Source organism: Podarcis raffonei, chromosome 15, assembly GCF_027172205.1.
Source record: "Podarcis raffonei isolate rPodRaf1 chromosome 15, rPodRaf1.pri, whole genome shotgun sequence".
NCBI lineage: Eukaryota > Metazoa > Chordata > Lepidosauria > Squamata > Lacertidae > Podarcis > Podarcis raffonei.
The window spans coordinates 41,541,503-41,559,034 of NC_070616.1; the positions used below are offsets into that span (position 1 = coordinate 41,541,503).

A 17,532-nucleotide genomic window follows, 5' to 3' on the forward strand; every position below is an offset into this window, starting at 1 on the left:
GTCAGCTGTTTGCAATGAGCAAATCAAACAAAAGCAATTCAAAAAGCTCAACATAACGGATGCTTCAAGTGGTTCCCCCAAATTCAGCTGAAAATGCAACTCTAGTCTCACTATTATTTAACCCCTTCATGGCAAACATCTTTAGTACTTAGCAGAGTAGCCTTTAGCTGCTATGACCTGCTGCAAACGAGACAGCGGCTTCCGGTAGCGTTCCTGAGGAATATGAGCCCATTCCTCATGAGCAATGGCCTCCAGTTCAGCAACATTCTTGGGTCTGCATGCTGGAACCACCTTCTTCAAATCCCACCAGAGATTTTTCTATGGGGCTCAAGTCAGGTGACTGTGATGGCTACTGTAGAACCTTCCAGGACTTCTTCTGCAACCAAGCCTTGCTGGAATTTGAGGGATGCTTGGGATCATTGTCCTGTTGGAAGGTCCAATGACACCCAAGCTTCAGCTTCCTCACAGATGGCATTACATTTCCTCCTAGGATTTCCTGACACTTCAATGAATCCATCCTGCCTTCCACATGCTGCAAGTTTCCAGTGCCAGAGGATGCAAAGCAGTGCCAGAGCATCATCGAGCCACCACCACGCTTCACCGAAGGCTGAGTGTTCTCTTCTGCATAGGCTTCATTCTTCTTCCTCCAGATATAGTGCTGATTCATGGGACAGAAATATTCCAATTTTGTTTCATTGCTCCACAGAACAGAAATTCTGTGGTTTCTGTGGCTTATTTATCTGATTTTGAGCATACTGGAGCCGACTTTTCTTGTGCTTTTGGGTCAGTGGTGGTGCACATCTTGGAAACTATCTGCATTTAGTACGCACCTCCCTGTGCTCACTGAAACCTCAGTGCCTGCTGCCATCAAATCTTGCTGCAGTTCTTTTGCAGTCACGTGAGGGTTTTTCCCAGCCTGCCTTCTCAGAAGTTTGGTTGCTGCCGCAGATAACTTCCTTTTTCTGCCTCATCCAAGTAGTGTAACCACTATTCCTTTAACTTTGAACTTGCAAACTATGCTTCCAACGGTGTCTCTAGGAACATTCAGTGCCTTTGCTATCTTCTTGTATCCTGCTCCTTGTTTGTGAAGGGCGATGATCTCTTCTCTTACCTTCTTGGACCATTCTCTTGACTTAGCCATATTTCTAACATGCAGCCAAATCTGACACTTAGCAAACCCCTAGCCACCTCAGGTATCTCACGTGTTCCAGCTCAAGCACATCAGGTATGCTTGAGAAAACACCTGTTGTATTTGTGCTGTTGTGAGAAATTCTATTTAGGGGGTTGAATAATAGTGAGACTGGAGAAGTCAGCATAAGTTGAATTTTCAGCTGAATTTGGAGAAACCACTTAAAGCATGCATTGTGTTGAACTATTTCAATTGCTTTTGTTTGATTTGCTCATTGCAAACATCTGAAAGTCTGCAAATTTTGATAATAAACCTGATTTGCAATGGGGTTGAATGATTTCAATTGCAACAATATATGCCACAGGAAACTCTACCAGAAAGGGAAGGAAGGTAGGGAGAGTGTGAGCCCAAGGTATGTTTGGCCATCACGTCTGAACCAGTGATGGCCAACATGCATGATTGCCATGGGTTCATCAGAAAAGGCCACTTCATGAGAGCACAGGTGTGGGCCAACCATCACTACATCACAACAGGACAGCCACACATTGAGTAAAAGGTCTGCCCAGAGGGTAGGCTCCAGACTGCTGAAGTTCCAAAACATGGAACGTGCACATCAAAACAAAAGAAAACAAAAGCCACAGAGTCAAGAGAACTGCTCTCACAATGTGAGGAGACTGTCTGCTCATTCCAATCACTGTCCGGTTTATTCTCCTCAGCAGGCGCTCCATAATCAGCTGGATGTGAGCTGCTGTGGGTCCCTGAGGATATTAAACAAGCACAAACTGTTTAGGCAGAATCTTGGCACAACACCTTCCACAGGGATTCTCCTTGCAGAGAAACAGACTGGCTGGACATTCATCACAAGAGGTTCTAGAGAAGTCTTCAGCCACCAGCAGAGATGGATGAATCAGACAATTTCATTCAGTTTCTCAATTTGAGATTTATTCATTCTTTTCAAAAGTCCTCATGAAAATTCATCAACAGTTTAGTGACAGTTTCTCCAAATATACACATTTTTTGCATGTGATTTTGCCCAATGCACACATATTTGCAAGCAAATCCTCCAAATGCAACACATTTCACATGTTATTCATTTCCACCAGTGTATGTACCAAGCATATGCACCTTCCCCTAACAGAAAAACTTTCACACAGGTTACTTGGTTGAAGAACTGTACTGCAAAATCCAGAGAAGTGCAAATTTCAAAGGACAGGTGTGCTTCGGTTCACACAGTGTTTTAGAAAGTGCAAATCAGGCAGATTCACATGAAAATCCTAACTGAGTATCTCCCACATCCCTAAGGGACAAGACAAACAACCTGTGCTCCTGTCCTCTTCTCTCTTATCCTCTCCTGTGACTTACCTGAAATGGGACTGAGGGAGAGTCCAGATCACACTGACAAAGGAAGTTAACTTTTTTTTAAAGCCACATCTACACTGTATATTTAAAACACTATTATATCACTTTACACAGCCATGGCCCTCTCACCCCAAAGAGTTCTGGGAAGACTAGTTTGTTAAGGGTGCCAAGAGTTGTTAGGAGACACCCTCCCCCATCACCCTCACAGAGCTACAGTTCCCAGAGTACTTTAACAATCAATCATTTTTCCCCAGGGAACTCTCGGAATTGTAGCTCTGAGAGGGGAATAGGGGTTTCCTAACATCTCTCAGCATCCTTAATGAACTACACTTCCAGCATTCTTTGGGGTAAGCCATAACTGTTAAAGTGATACAATAGCACTTTAAATATATAGTGCTGATGGGTCGGTCCTTGATTGCTATAGTTTAATCTCATTTTTCAAATTGTGCGTGTTGGCCTAATCCAGTGATGGGGAACCTCTTGCCCAGGGGCCTAAATTGGCCCACCAGATGACTTAAGCAAGATCCTGTTCCCTCTCCATAGTCTTGAGTTGACTTCTCTTCCCTGTGATCTTCTGCCCTTCCCTGCTGCACTGCTCAGCCATTCAGTGATTATAGCTAAGATGCATAGAAGAACCTGTTCTATTAAGCTGTGGGCTCCCTTCAGTATTGCTTTGGGACAACAGTCCTTCTTCTGAAAAATAAAGAAATCACAGTCATTCAGATACTCACCACCTCCTTCCGATCCAAAACCTCCAGAATATTGCTAAGGAGCTGTGAACAAGCTTCATGATCAGGTTTGTTGGAATTATCATCCAGCTGACCACTTAACTGGTCCACGAGCAGAGGCAGGAGAACATCTCGGCATTCTGTGAAACACAATAGGGAAATATAATAGAGGATCCACACATCAGGTGGTGTGTGTTTGAACTTATGAATGTATTAACTTTCCAGAAAAACATACACTTGTTGAGAAACAGAAAAGGGACCCATAAGGGTTATATCCCATCAACTTCTACTGATAATAGATCCATTTTAATTAAGTTAGTCTTGCCCATTAATTGAGCATTAACTTCAGTGGCTTAACTCGAGTATAACCAATGCTGGATGCAACCCTATGATAACATTAACCTGCTCCGAGTCCACTCCAGAAAGCCTAATAAATGCAAGACAATTTGATATAGTCCATTATGCATCACACCTCACCACACACATACCTTGACACTCATTATAAAAAGCCCCCCCAAAGCCCTCATGCTGGACAAATTACATTTCATTTTTTGATGGAGTTAAGCGCTTGGTAGATCAGGGAAATGCTGTGGATATAGTGTATCTTGATTTCAGCAAGGCTTTTGACAAAGTCCCCCATGACATTCTTGTGAAGAAACTGGTAAAATGTGGGTTGAATGAGGTAACATTTAGGTGGATTTGTAGCTGGCTGGCTGACCAAATGCCCAAAGTACTCATTAATGGTTCCTCGTCATCCTGGGGAAAAGTTGGCAAGTGGGGTGCTTCAGGGTTCTGTCCTGGGCCCGTTGTTGTTCAATGTCTTCATAAAAGACTTGGATTGAAGAACTGAGGGGATGCTCATCAAATCTGCAGATGACTCCAAACTGGGAGGGGTAGATAATGCTACAGAAGACAGAATCGGGATTCAAAATGACCTTAACATATTGGAAACATGGGGCCAAACTAACAATTTCAATAGGCACAAATGTAAGATTCTGTGGTTAAGTGGGAAGAACCAGATGCACAAATATAAGATGGGGAACACCTGGCTTACTAGCAGTACATGTGTAAAGGATCTTGGGGTCTTAGTGGACCACAAGCTTAACACAAGTTAACAGTGTGATGCAGCAGCAAAAAAGCTAGTGCTGCAACAACAGAAGTCTAGTGTCCAAATCAAGGGAAGTAATAGTGCCACTCTATTCTGCCTTGGTCAGACCACACTTGGAATACTGTGTCTAATTCTGGGCACCATAATTGATGAAGGATGTTGACAAGCTGGAATGTGTGCAGAGGAGGGCAACCAAGATGATCAAGGGTCTGGAAACTAAGCCTTATGAGGAGTGTTTGAAGGAGATGGGTATGTTTAGACTGGAAAAGAGGAGACTCAGAGAAGATATGATAGCCATCTATCTGTCAAATGGAAGATGGAGAAGCTTATTTTCTCCTGCTCTGGAGGGTGTAGGACTTGAACCAATGGATTCATGTTACAAGAAAGGAGAGTTCGACTAAACATCAGGAAGAACTTTCTGACAGTAAGAGCTGTTCAGCAGTGGAATGGTCTCTCTTGGCCCTCCTTCCTTGGAGGTTTATAACCAGAGGTTGGATAGCCATCTGTCATGGATGCCTTAGCCAAGATTCCTGCATAGCAGGGGGTTGGACTAGATGAACCTTGGGTTCCCTCCAACTCAACAATTCTATGATTCGATGAGATGTTTTAGACCACAAACCCCAACATCCCCATCCAGTATGGCCAATGGCTAACAGGATCTGGAGGGCATCAGATTGGGGAAGGCTGCTTTATAACAATTACATAACCAGTGCAATGCACCAGCATCTGCATAACTCAGCCCAGTTTTCACAAATTTCTACTCAGTGCCTTGAGCTGTTCTGCATAGGATCTGCTAGCTTTTGTGTAACTGCAATGTGTCAATATTTACCAAAGTGTGGTTTTGACTACTTGCCTACATTTCAGAACTTTATAGGTCTATTCTGTTTTTGATAGGCTAAGAGTTAATTCGTGATCTGAAATGGCTCTGAGTTTTGCAAAGCAATTGCTCAAACCAATAGGCTACTCACAAATCTGAGTTTACTCACAGAAGACTCAAAGGCAATATAGTTTCTATGAGCAAAAATTCCTGCAATTCCTGGCTAATGGAAACTGTCTCCATTATCACACGACTCATGCAAACAGACCACTGCCATGAGCCATTCATGTATCGCAGATGTGATTCATAACCTAATCATCAGTTAAAATAGAGCCTTCGTTAACAAAATAAGAAACCAGACCACCAAACTACACAGGATTCATTAATTCTGTATGAACAAAAAATCCAAACGGCAGAATATAAATGCTATGAATGTACCATTAAATATGAACAACAGAGCATTTTGAAATAAAACAATGTGTGACAAATTACTATTGTTTGCGAGAATATGAGTCAGGCTGCAACAGGGAATATTTTTCTTTTTCATCAATTTACCAGCACTGAACCATCAAAATGCTTTGTTTTCAGGCAAGCAAATAGATAAACTTTATTAGCTGGGAGGCATAATCCAGCATTGTGGTCTGCTCTGCAAGGCAAAGTAAATAGATGCAAGGTCATCCCAGGTGCTGCAAGGGAAAGGTTAATCTTGTTCCATTTAGATGTTATCAGGGAGAGGGCATTGCAACACCAAGGGCAATCAGATCACCAAGAAAAAACTCACTCTGTCCCCTAGTGTGGTTGGTGCCTATTGGGACTGGTGGGGCTTCAGAAGGCACAGAGCACAACAGAAGGTGGAGTCAGAGCCAATGACAGGAAGAGCCAGCCAAGGCCACATCTAAGGCTACATCTAAATGCATTCATCCTAACCCTTATTTGAGCATCTCAACACTGCATAACATGCCAACCAACTGAACATCAGGAATGAAAATGTATCAACAAAATGGCAAGAGGGCCGAAGGCAGGAGGGGAATCAGGTAGGGCAGGGAATACAAGGCTGTACTGTTTTACTGTCACAATGTGCAAACCCCAATAAACTATAGATAAAAAGTGCCACAATATCACATGGAGATCCTGGGGATTGAACCTTCTGCATGCAAAGCAGGTGCTCTACTTTCCCTCCAAGGAGTTCTGCAATGCTCCCTACATGAACTGGTCCCCTGGGTCTCAATGCGTTAGCCAAAAAACCCTAAAAACATCTTATGTGGCATCTATACTGTTGTCTCCAGAGCCAAGTTCTACATACCCAGGCTTTCCAGACAGATAGGGAGACACATAAATGCTTAGTGCTTTTCAGTATCTTTTGCACTGTTGTTATCTTCTACTATGAGCTTTAATCTGTTTTTATCCCCCCCCCCCGGCTTTATATTGTAAGTTTTATGTCCCTTTTTTACACCTCATGGTCTTTGTTTTTATTTGTGATATGCCCAGAAAACTGCATAGAAATGTTGCAGATAAAAATAAAGGAGTACCTGAAAACTGGGTGGGAAGTGAGAAAAAGAGACTCACCGGATTGACGGAATAGGTCACTGTCCACAACCTTCGTCATGCAGTTGAGCTTCTGTCTGACGAGCTGGTTATCTGGGATGCTTTGGATGAACTTGCTAAAGAGGACACTGAGAAGCAGAGGGGGGGGGGAACAGTTTTGGTCCCATTAACATTGTAAGCACTCCCTTCAGCTGCAGATTTGCTTATTTATTACAAGGATTTCTATCACATCCGTCAAACCTGGTGGTCTTGCATAAATGAAAATCAGAACACACAGTAAAGACAATTTTAAACCAACATACATGTAATAAAAGCAGCAAGATGGTCTCAGATTAAGATTTTTGTGTACTGTTTGTTTTGTTTTTAGAAAAATATTTAGACATTCTGACAAGTAACAGAAAATATTGTGATGCACAGATTTACAAAGAAAAAAGAATGCACATGGTTTTACATTTCCATTTTTTTTAAGGTACATGGTGTTTTTACAACGTCCTGGACAGTGTACATTATTCCGCATTTTTGCATGATTTTTTTGCCTCAGGGGGCTCCCTCTTTCAATAAAATCGTTATCAGCTCGTCTTCCCTCTCTTATCCTAATAATATTTGCCAATTTTACTATTTGGACACATTCACAGATTCTTATGTTCTAGCCATCTAGTGTACAGTTAATGCTAGTGCATTGTGTCTTCTATGTACCATTAAGCAGACCACCATCAGACCAGCAACAGTTAACCTAGAATGTTTGAACTGTTGAGCTGTATATATGGGAGTTGGGGGCACTTCTCCCCCTTCTTGGAGGGATGTTTCATTCTATACTTGGGGTTTCAAGAAGCTACTCTTTTGCTAAACCAAAAATTGACGTTTACGTTGGTCAGATTGACTGGCAACCTTGAAGGGTTTCTGCCTTCTCATTTAACATCAGGCTTGGCTAAGCTGCTTGAAACATCTGCTTTTAATGAATTTTCTATTCTTCTTCTTCTTTAATAAATTAATTACATTACATTAGTGCCCTTCATCCAAAGATCACAAAGCAGTTTACAATAGAATATCTGCTTATGGACATGTTTCACTTCTGTTTACTGTTAATTTGTGCTGGACATGCATAACATGGGATGTGTATATCCCACAATTTCTGCAATCACAGAATTCAGTAACCTCATATTCAGCTACCATTTCAAAAAATAAGATCACCCTTCTAGTCCTCAAGGTGGTGAAAACAGGCTTGCAAATATGTGATGCTTGGGGAAGCATCAGAAGGGAGAAGAGGGGAATGGGCTCTGCTGCCTTGCATAGCTCCTGCCCCTTTCTGATGACCACAAATGCAAAATTAGGCAGCATAAAGCCACACATGTAAAACTGCATCTATGTCACAGAGTACATTCAACCCATGGTGATTATGGTTGCTGAAGAGCTATAGCTTAGTGGTAAGTGCTTTGAACACAGAAGATTCCAGGTTCCATCTCCAGCATTTTCAGTGAGATAAGAAACCTGGGGAAAGCTGGATTAGATGGACCAATAGTCTGACTCACTACAAGAAAGCAAAGAGTGAATGAACAAGCAGGTGCTGCAACATTATGTTGCAGTGTATTGTCCTCCCCCTAAAAGGAGTGCTCAGGATTTTTCAGGATTCCACACAGCCATCCCACCAATTAAGGCACCCCACTATTTCCTACCTGTTCTGTTGCCCCCCCCCTTCAACATACACTTGCATGCCCAAGGGGCCATTTTGTTTCAGTGGGATTGTTTGTTTCCAGAGTGGCTGGAGCAACCCAGTCAGATGGGTGGGGTATGATAATGAGGAGGATTCCTTACTAATTTACTAAAACATGGGGGGACTGGACATGTCTTTTAAAACATTTCTTGTGCTTTTGCAAGCCTGCATCCTTTCACCGCAAATATGTGGATATCTCTTCCTTCTCAGGGGCACCATTTTAACTCTCCCATTGCCACTCACCACATGTGTTCACCATCGGCGGGAGGGAGTGTCTGAAGGCAAATCCCCAGGAGAATTCTATTCTGCATAATTCCAGCTACAGAGTGCTATGAAGCCAATCCTATAAGGGCTCATTAACAACAGAACAGGGCCAAAAACTGTTTCATCAACACACACACACACTCTTTGGTTTTTAGAAAGTCTCTTGACAACTTTGGTGGATTTTCCATCCAATAGATTTTTTTTTTTAAAAAAAATCCTATAATGCATGGCTATCACTTTGTCCATCTGCAACTACTAATCCATCTTGTTTGGCCGACAGCAGGAAGAGGAAAAGAGGAAAAGAAAATGTTTTATAGCTACCTGAGTTCAACAGGATCAAATACCAGTTTCACATCATTGATGATGTTTGGTAAATACTTCAAGGCAGCACCCTGCAAGATATAAGAAGGAAGTGGGGAAAGGCAGTTAATCCCTTCACTCTAAAAACTAGACACAGGAACACAGGAAGCTGCCCTACACTGAGTCTGACCACTGATCTATCTTGCTCACTTACCTACACAGACAGGCCCCTTTCCCCAAGTCCTACCTGCAGACGCCAGGGACAAAACCTGGAGCCTTCTTCACGCAAAGCAGATGCTCTAACCCTGAGCGACACCTCTTTCCCATTCTCCAGGTCTTAATGTGGACCACAAGGCAGTTTTCCCTATGCCACTACCCCTGATGTCATGCATGATGTCAGTTGCGGGCAAGTAAGGACAGCTCTGCAAATGTGCTCCCAACAAGTGTCTGCCAGCATTCTGAGAAGTGAGCATGCTCAGTTCTCATTCAGCTGTTTGGGGCCATGATGACGCCTTCTCTCTTGTGTAGAGATGGTGTCATTTTGGCTAAAGCAGCAGCGGCACTCTGGTGCCTCATCCCAGAAGCACCAAAACTGTGGCTGCCTCCATTTGATTTCCATGGGCAGCTCTCACTATTATCCCAGGAGGCATTTAAAAATCATTCCTCAGCGTGAACCAAGAAATAGCCTGCCTACACAATATAACTCATCCTCCTTTCCAGACATTCCACTCAGTTCCCCTTCTCTTACCTTGTTTCCAGGAACGCAATTCCATTACCCCTTCTACCCAGTTTCTAATTTTTCCCCTTTTTCATCGATCAGTTAGTATTCCATGGGCACTCAGCATGTTCAGTACTGCCAAGGCTGGCCTTTTTTTGGGGGGGAGTACCCCTTAAGTTTTTATTTCCTTAAACTTCTGAAAATGTCACATTTATTCAGAAGCTGCTGCTATCTTCCCTGTCCTGTGTGAATATTGCTCCATTTTGGCTCCACAAGCAATGCCACTTGATAAACCGAATCAGATCTTTACCTATAAAAGCCCTAAACAGTTTGGGACTTGTTTATGTACAGAAATGCCTCTACCCATGACGATCTGCTGGAGAGGCCATGCTGGTGGTTCCAAATGGAAAATAAATATGTGGGTTACTTAGACTGATGCCAACAGTGTATAGCTTCTGGTAGCAGCTGAAAAACAGCCTTTTTGTTCAGTTTTCTTTAGTAAAGTAGTCATAATGATCTGTATAGTGCAAATTCACTGATAATCGAACATCATATGTTTGATACAATCTGCCATTGCGTCTTGCAACAAAGAGTGGGATGTAAATTGAAAAAATGAATAAACATGTTTTCAAAATAGAGGGGAGGGGGGAGATAAACTGAATCAGAATACACCAGGGGTGGCTAACCTGTGGCCATCCAGATTTTGTTGGACTACAACTCCCATCATGATTGTCCATGCGCCATGCTGGCTGGGGCTGATGGGAGTTGCAGTTCAGCAACACTGGTATGGCCACAGGCGAGCCACTCCTGGAATGCAGGAACTGAAGCCCACGCCTGTTTCAGAGAATGGCAACAGACTCCGGCTAACCTTGATCTTGACAGCCTCCTCAAGAGGCCTGTCCATCAGGATGTTAAAAGAGAGGAACAACTTGCGGATGGCATTGTTAAACTCATCTCCATCTTCGCTTTTCCCGTAAAACCTAGAAGAGAGAGAAAGAAAATTGCCCTAATTATTCCATTGCGGATTATAGTTAAAAAATAACATTACAACAAAAGTGTCTCTTTCTATACATTATGTGCTTTTAGGCTGCAGACCTATGCAACCTTACATGACAGTAAGCCCCATTGAACACCACAGGATTTACTTCTGAGTAAACACGCAAACCACACACTGTGCTGTTAACTGTTAATTAGGATTACAGCCTAAGAGAAGCACAAGAGGGAAGTAGAAAAATATGATTCTATATTTAGTGTTGGTTTGAAGCAAAGAGCTTCTTATTTCCACTCACTTGACTGTGAACACAACTGGGCTTTCCTGAAATATGGCAATGATTCTCTGGAAATAAATTATGCAAAAATAACATGGGGAATTCCTGTAAGCTCAGCTGTGTTGTTCCAGAAAGAAATCACTGTGTGCTGTTCCTTGAACATTAAAACATAGAATCTCTTGGAATGATTACATTTCTTGATTAATAAATAGAGTATATACCAAGCAACTCAATTCTTCAGCAGCTATGACTTTATATGCTCAGAATAAAATCTTGAGCCTGAAATAGATGTTTGATGGCTGAGAACCTTTTTTGGTTTTTTTTGTTAGCAGGCCTCATGGCTGTGTAACTTATTTATTTTTTATTAAGGTGGGTTGGGGATGCTAAGCTCGCAGAGGTAACAAGCAGCCATTTTGAATGGTATGCAGTCATCCTAACTGAAGGCAATAGCAGAATCCAAATAGTAACAGGATAATAAGATCCTAATAATTACAGAGAGGCTAATAACGTGCCTAGGTGCACAGAGAGTCAGCGTGTTGTAGCAATTATATTGACTCTCCCCCTTGGACTCAGAATTGGAAGTGGCACCATGATGGTTTGGTTTTTTTAAAACATTTTACTGATGAAGTCAGTGCAGCATCCCCATACGGGTTCACAGGTTACAAGCAAGTAAAGCACAGCATAGCTAGGCTTAGCTAAGATGCTGTTCCAACACTTGACACACACACACCGCACTCTCCTTTTGAAGAGAAGGGCAGGCACAGCTGATTTACATAGTTGACACCTCAGGACTGAGCAAGCACACAGGGGCTGAGCATGCATGGCCTGCCCATCACAATCGCACAGCCCAACCTACTCACAGGGTTGTTGGTGAGGATAAAATGGGGAGAGGAAGATGCATTATTCCACCTCAAGCTCCTTGGAGGAAAGGTGGAGCACACATTTATGAATAAGTAAATAGTAGTAGCTGAACTGGAGAAGCACAAATTATGCCCATGTTTTCCAGTCATTAAGGGACACGGGTGGTGCTGTGGTCTAAACCACTGAGCCAAGGGCTTGCAGATCGGAAGGTTGGCAGTTTGAATTCCTGCGATGGGGTGAGCTCCCGTTGCTCGGTCCCAGCTCCTGCCAACCTAGCAGTTTGAAAGCATGCCAAAAAGTGCAAGTAGATAAATAGGTACCGCTACGGCAGGAAGGTAAACGGTGTTTCCATGCGCTGCTCTGGTTTGCCGGAAGTGGCTTAGTCATGCTGGCCACGTGACCCGGAAGCTGTCTGCGGACAAATGCCTGCTCCCTCGGCCTATAGAGCGAGATAAGTGCCGCAACCCCAGAGTCGTCTGCGACTGGACCTAATGGTTAGGGGTACCCTTACCTTTACCTTTCCAGCCATTGCTTACCCTAGGTACAGAACTCGCGATTGAACTATGAACCGGAACAGGTACTTCAAGGCTTTTAGAGCGGCAAAGAGCAATTCTGTCTTGCTGGAGTCATCCGCATTTCCAACGTAATAGTTTAGAACCTTGGTAAGTTTTCTGGGGCAAGAGAAAATAAGTAAGTGGGGGGCTATGTAGGGATGGACAGATCTGTCAGTTTAGGTTTCTCCCCCCCAAAAAAAATTTCTTAAATTCAGTTCTCTACATTTCTGCACTAATTTGTGCAGACCTTAAAAAAAAAGTCCCCATGACAATGTCCAGTCATTGCAATGCACTTTTTCCTCATAAATACAATTCTGCAAACATTCCCCTGTAATAAAATGCAAATTGCATTGCATTTCCACTGATAAAGGCATCTTCATGTGCACTTACTGCTAATATATACATTTTTGTACACATTGGTTGGGGAACTGCATTGCAAATCCCCATTCTTCTATCAGCCTCCAGGTGGCAAGTGAGTGTGAGAGTTTCACGTGGCCTTCCATTCACACACAGACTAGCTTAGTGTCAGCAATATTGCTGCATCAGGTGTCTTCAGGCCCTGGGTTGTGTCCAACACCATTCCTACTCAGAACAGACCACTGAGGTTAATGAAGCTAAGTCTTGACCATTAACTTCAATTGGTCTATTCTGAATAGAACTAGTATTGCTAAGCCACTGAGTAAGTAGTCTTATTTAGTCATTATATTCCCAACATGATTAAAACTGCATGTAGAAAGCATGAGGGGGGGCCACATATACTAGTGTCCTACCCCCCACTGTCCGTGGACTAGGGCCATGAAGACGCATAGGCTGTTCCTGTGAGCGGGAACCAATAGGCCAGGGGTGGGAATCCTTAGCCTTAGGGACTGAATGTGGCTCTCACTCCCCCCTACTTTACACTCCCCCCCCCCGCCGCCTGACTTAAATGTGACTTTGAACTCTAATAATGCCTTTTGCTTGTCTGGGTGAAGGCTAGAGAGGGATGTGTGTGAACAGGTGTGGGAAACCTTTGTCCCTCCCAATGTTGCTGAACTGCAACATCCATTCTCTTTGGAATTGGCCATGATGTCTGGAGCTGATGGGAGATGTGGTTCAGGAACATCCTTCCACCTGGTGCAGAGGACTATCCTATGTTTATTCCTCTGCCCAGTTTCACCTCTACCCCTGCTCATCACCGGCATGGGACTCTTCAAAACTTGTCCAGAAGGGAATGTGGCAAACAAGTGAACAAATAAATATTGAGGTCCCCAAGCCATTTCCTTCATATCAAGGACCCAACTGCAATATACATTTAAAGTAGTATCATGCCATTTTAAACAGCCATGGCTTTCAGAAAAGAATGCTGCTAAGTGTAGTTTGCTAAGAGAGTTATTAGGAGCTCCCTCTGTTCCACAGAGCTACAATTCCTAAGATTCCCTGGGAAGAGAAATTGATTGTTAAACCACCCTGGCAGCTGTAGCTCTATAAGAGGAATAGGGGGTCCCGTTAGAACTCTCAGCACCCTAAAACTATACTTCCCAAGATTCTTAGTTATGGCAGTTTCAAGTGGTATGATACTGATATACATGTACAGTGCAGATGGTGTCATGGATTTCCACCTGCCTCCAGTAGGCTAAATGCAATTATAACACCCACCCCCACTGAATGTACTAACACATGAGGTTGAAATTCATAACCCTCTTCTTCCAAATAAAGGCTCACTATGCTGGGTTATACATTAGGGACTATTTTTAAGCAGAACTCTTGCTACCTTAACGTGTCAAGAGCAGAGACAAACCACACAACTGGACCAAGTGACAAGCATGTAATACCGTATTTTTCACTCTATAGGACGCACTTTTCCCCCTTCAAAAATGAAGGGGAAATGTGTGTGCGTCCTATGGAGCGAAGACACCATAGCCCCGCAACCTTCTCCAGGCTGGAGAGGTGACACGCAGCTATGGCAGGAGCCTCTTTAGCCTCGTGCCATCTCTCCAGCTATGAGAGCGCGTGCGGGGCTAAAGAAGCCATAGCCCCGCGACCCTCTCCCAGCTGGAGAGGTGACGTGCGACTATGGCAGCAGCCTCTCCACTGCGCGCCTTTCCACTGCTCCCCAGCCTGCTCTTTGGGGCTGGTGGTGGGCTTCCTCCCGCCAGCCCCAAAGAGCAGGTTGAAAGGAACCTGAAGCCTGGAGACTGACCCCTCTCGCTCTCCAGGCTTCCAAGGTAGCCGCCTGAAGGCGACTGAACGCACCTTAAACGGCACCTTGTTTTAGAGGGGGAAAACAAGAGGGGGGAAATTCTCCCCCCTCTAAAACAAGGTGCATCCTATGGTGCGAAAAATACGGTAAGTCATCCCATGACAAAAATGCACAAGTCCGCAATGTAACAAAAGTGTATACTTACACATAGGCCAAGGTGGCACTGAAGTGTTTGTAAATGTAAGTTTCGAGTACTGGGTTAAAATGCTGGAATTTGATGTCTCCAATCAGTGAAATAATAAATACCTATTTAAAGAGGAAATATGCAAGATGTAAACACCATGACCTGGCTGGACTTTTGTTTTCAGTTTTCAACCATGTTGCGCTTTTGCAGCTAAAGCAGGAAGAACAGGAGGGACTGCCAACCTTCCTAAAAGGAAGGTTTTTAAACACCTGTCAAGGATTCTTTAGCAGTGATTCCTGCATTGCAGTGTGTTAGACTATATTACCCCTGAGGTCCCTTCCAACTCTACAATTCTATATAATTCTATACAATTCTATATAATGGGAGCATTTTAGAACAGGTGATCAATTCTTCTTTTTTCCCAGTCATGATCATGAGGGCTAGGAATCTCCTTTTAAAAAGTATTTAAATCCTAATAATTCTGTTGGGCATACAGGCTTATACAATAAACACCAGCTCAAAACAATTTACGGCCCTGAGCTACTGGTCATCTTCCTCATTAATTCTTATAATAAATTCACCCGCTCAGCAACAACTTCCTGAAGCTTGAAACCATAAAAGCTGTCATAAAAGTCTCTCAAATATTTGTTTTAGAAGGAGAAGAGACTCAGGAACCTGAACCCAAATCTAACTGGAAATAAAGCCTGTTCCGTTATGTAAAAAAAAAGGGGGGGATCCCTCCCAGCCTTTGGGCCATCCCAGGTGAGCCGAATTTGACAGATGGAAAGCCCTGCCCACTTGTCAATCACCGAATGTTACTATGATGTCAGGTGAAGCTGAGCTTTGAAGCCCTGGTTATTGGGGACTGTCCAAAATGGCCTGGTGGGCTTAAATGGGAAAGGCTGCTGGGCCAAGCCTGGCCTGCAGGCCAGAGACCACCCACACTCTAAAAATCATCATCATCATCATCATCATCATCATCAGCAGCAGCAACTCTCCATTTGGGGGCTGTTGTTTACACACCAGCCTGTCACTGGGAAGAAGCTGTAACCAGCCTGATCTGGAATTGTAACCAGCTTTCTTTTTGGTGACAGGGTTAATGAAGAGCTAAGGAGGGATAAATGGTCAGAACAACTTACTAGTGCATCAAAAACAAGGAAGTCATAGGTTTCATTGTCAGACATCTCCATCATTATGCTGAAAAGTGCATCAAGTGTATCTTGTAAGAACTAGAGATGGAGGAGAAACAGAAATGGGTTGTAATTAATAAGGCTCTTGTGTTATAGCTCCATTTCCTTTTATCTACAGGTCTTTTAGCAACAGAGTTTCTCAAAGTCATACAAATTAGCATGACAGGAAATGGTTCATTGCCAGAGTCCCTCCTTCTGCAAACAGGGAAGGGCACTATTCAAGCATGCTGGAAGAAATGGGCAAATCTAGGGCAAATCTACTGCTGCAGTTTTGAGGCTGGTCCTCAGCATGAAGTGTTAAGTCTATCCCACAATTCTGTATTTCAGCCCTGCAAACAGATATTTTTAAAAATTGAAAAATTCATAGTTGGGCAGTCGAGTATTTGTTTCTCTCAACACTGCACAAAACTGGATGATTTGATTATAAAATTGCAAAAAGACACATAGGCCTCATCTGCACTATGCCTTTAAAGTTCAATTATACCACTTTAAACATCCATGCCTACTCCTGCCTGAGAATCCTGGGGACTTATCGCCAGTTTTATATATTTTTTCCAGTTTTACGGGCGTTATGTACCACCTGTACATCATTTTATACATATTTTCCCTGAGTGTTGTACATGCCGAGAATCTCATACCTTTATTCCATAATGCCTGCCATTTATCAAACTCTATGTTATATCCGAAGTCCATTGCCCATCTCACTATTACCTCCTTTACTTCTTCATCCTTGGTGTCCCATTCAAGCAACAGGCTATACATTTTCGATAGGAGTTTTGTTTTGCTTTCTAGTATTTCAATCTGGAATCTAGATTTTTTCTCACTTATCCCATTTTTTTTATCCTCGGTCCATATAGAATTAATTTGGTGAAATTGGATCCAACCTGTCAATTTGTTCTTTATTTCTTCATATGGCCTAATCCTCCAACCGGTCTCTGTTTTTACTAATAAATCTTTGTAGGTCCATCTTTCTCCTTCGATGTTTGTTTTTTTTATTGTCAGGATATCAATTGGCGATAGCCACCAAGGAGTATTCTGTTCCAATAATTTTTTGTTTCTTTCCCACACCTCCAGCAGTGGCCCTCTAAAAATGTGGTTAGAAAATCCTTTATATATAAAACTGGTGATAAATCATGTTGGAAGTGTAAGATCAAGGAGGGCGATTTTTATCATATGTGGTGGTTGTGTGAGCCTATCAGAAAATTCTGGGAATCTATTTACAACGAACTAAAAAAAAATCTTTAAATATACCTTTATAAAAAAAAACCCCGAAGCCTTTTTGCTGGGGATAATTGGAGAGGAAATGAAAAAGGAAGATCAAACACTTTTTCAGTACGCGACAGTGGCTGCTAGAACTCTAATAGCGCAGAATTGGAAGACACCAAAAATCCCAACCATAATTGAGTGGCAATCCAAACTATTTGATTATTTAGAATTGGCAAAAATGACACAGAAAATAAGAAATCAAAAAGACATAAAGTTTAATAAAGAATGGAATAAATTTTTGGCATACATGGAAACAGAGGTAAAAAATCTAAAAATTACAGTTGGTGCGATATAACACTTGTGATGTAAAGAGTTTTTTGAGGAAAAGAAACTGCAGATAGAAAATTTTTA

At 42.7% G+C, this 17,532-nt stretch overlaps 1 protein-coding gene across 4 annotated transcripts in view; it reads right to left on the bottom strand.

Moving 5' to 3' along the window:
* The window catches only part of DOCK5 (dedicator of cytokinesis 5), a 145,343-nt gene that overhangs the window by 48,473 nt on the left and 79,338 nt on the right, over positions 1 to 17,532 (bottom strand). For all 4 annotated transcript variants that reach the window (XM_053366504.1, XM_053366505.1, XM_053366506.1 and 1 more), the window contains 8 exons: positions 15,865 to 15,954; positions 14,747 to 14,847; positions 12,345 to 12,479; positions 10,548 to 10,659; positions 8,983 to 9,053; positions 6,708 to 6,814; positions 3,220 to 3,356; positions 1,792 to 1,887 (listed from right to left, as the gene is read on the bottom strand). In XM_053366504.1, the coding sequence (XP_053222479.1) occupies positions 1,792 to 1,887; positions 3,220 to 3,356; positions 6,708 to 6,814; positions 8,983 to 9,053; positions 10,548 to 10,659; positions 12,345 to 12,479; positions 14,747 to 14,847; positions 15,865 to 15,954 (849 nt within the window). The remainder of the gene's footprint in view (positions 1 to 1,791; positions 1,888 to 3,219; positions 3,357 to 6,707; positions 6,815 to 8,982; positions 9,054 to 10,547; positions 10,660 to 12,344; positions 12,480 to 14,746; positions 14,848 to 15,864; positions 15,955 to 17,532) is intronic.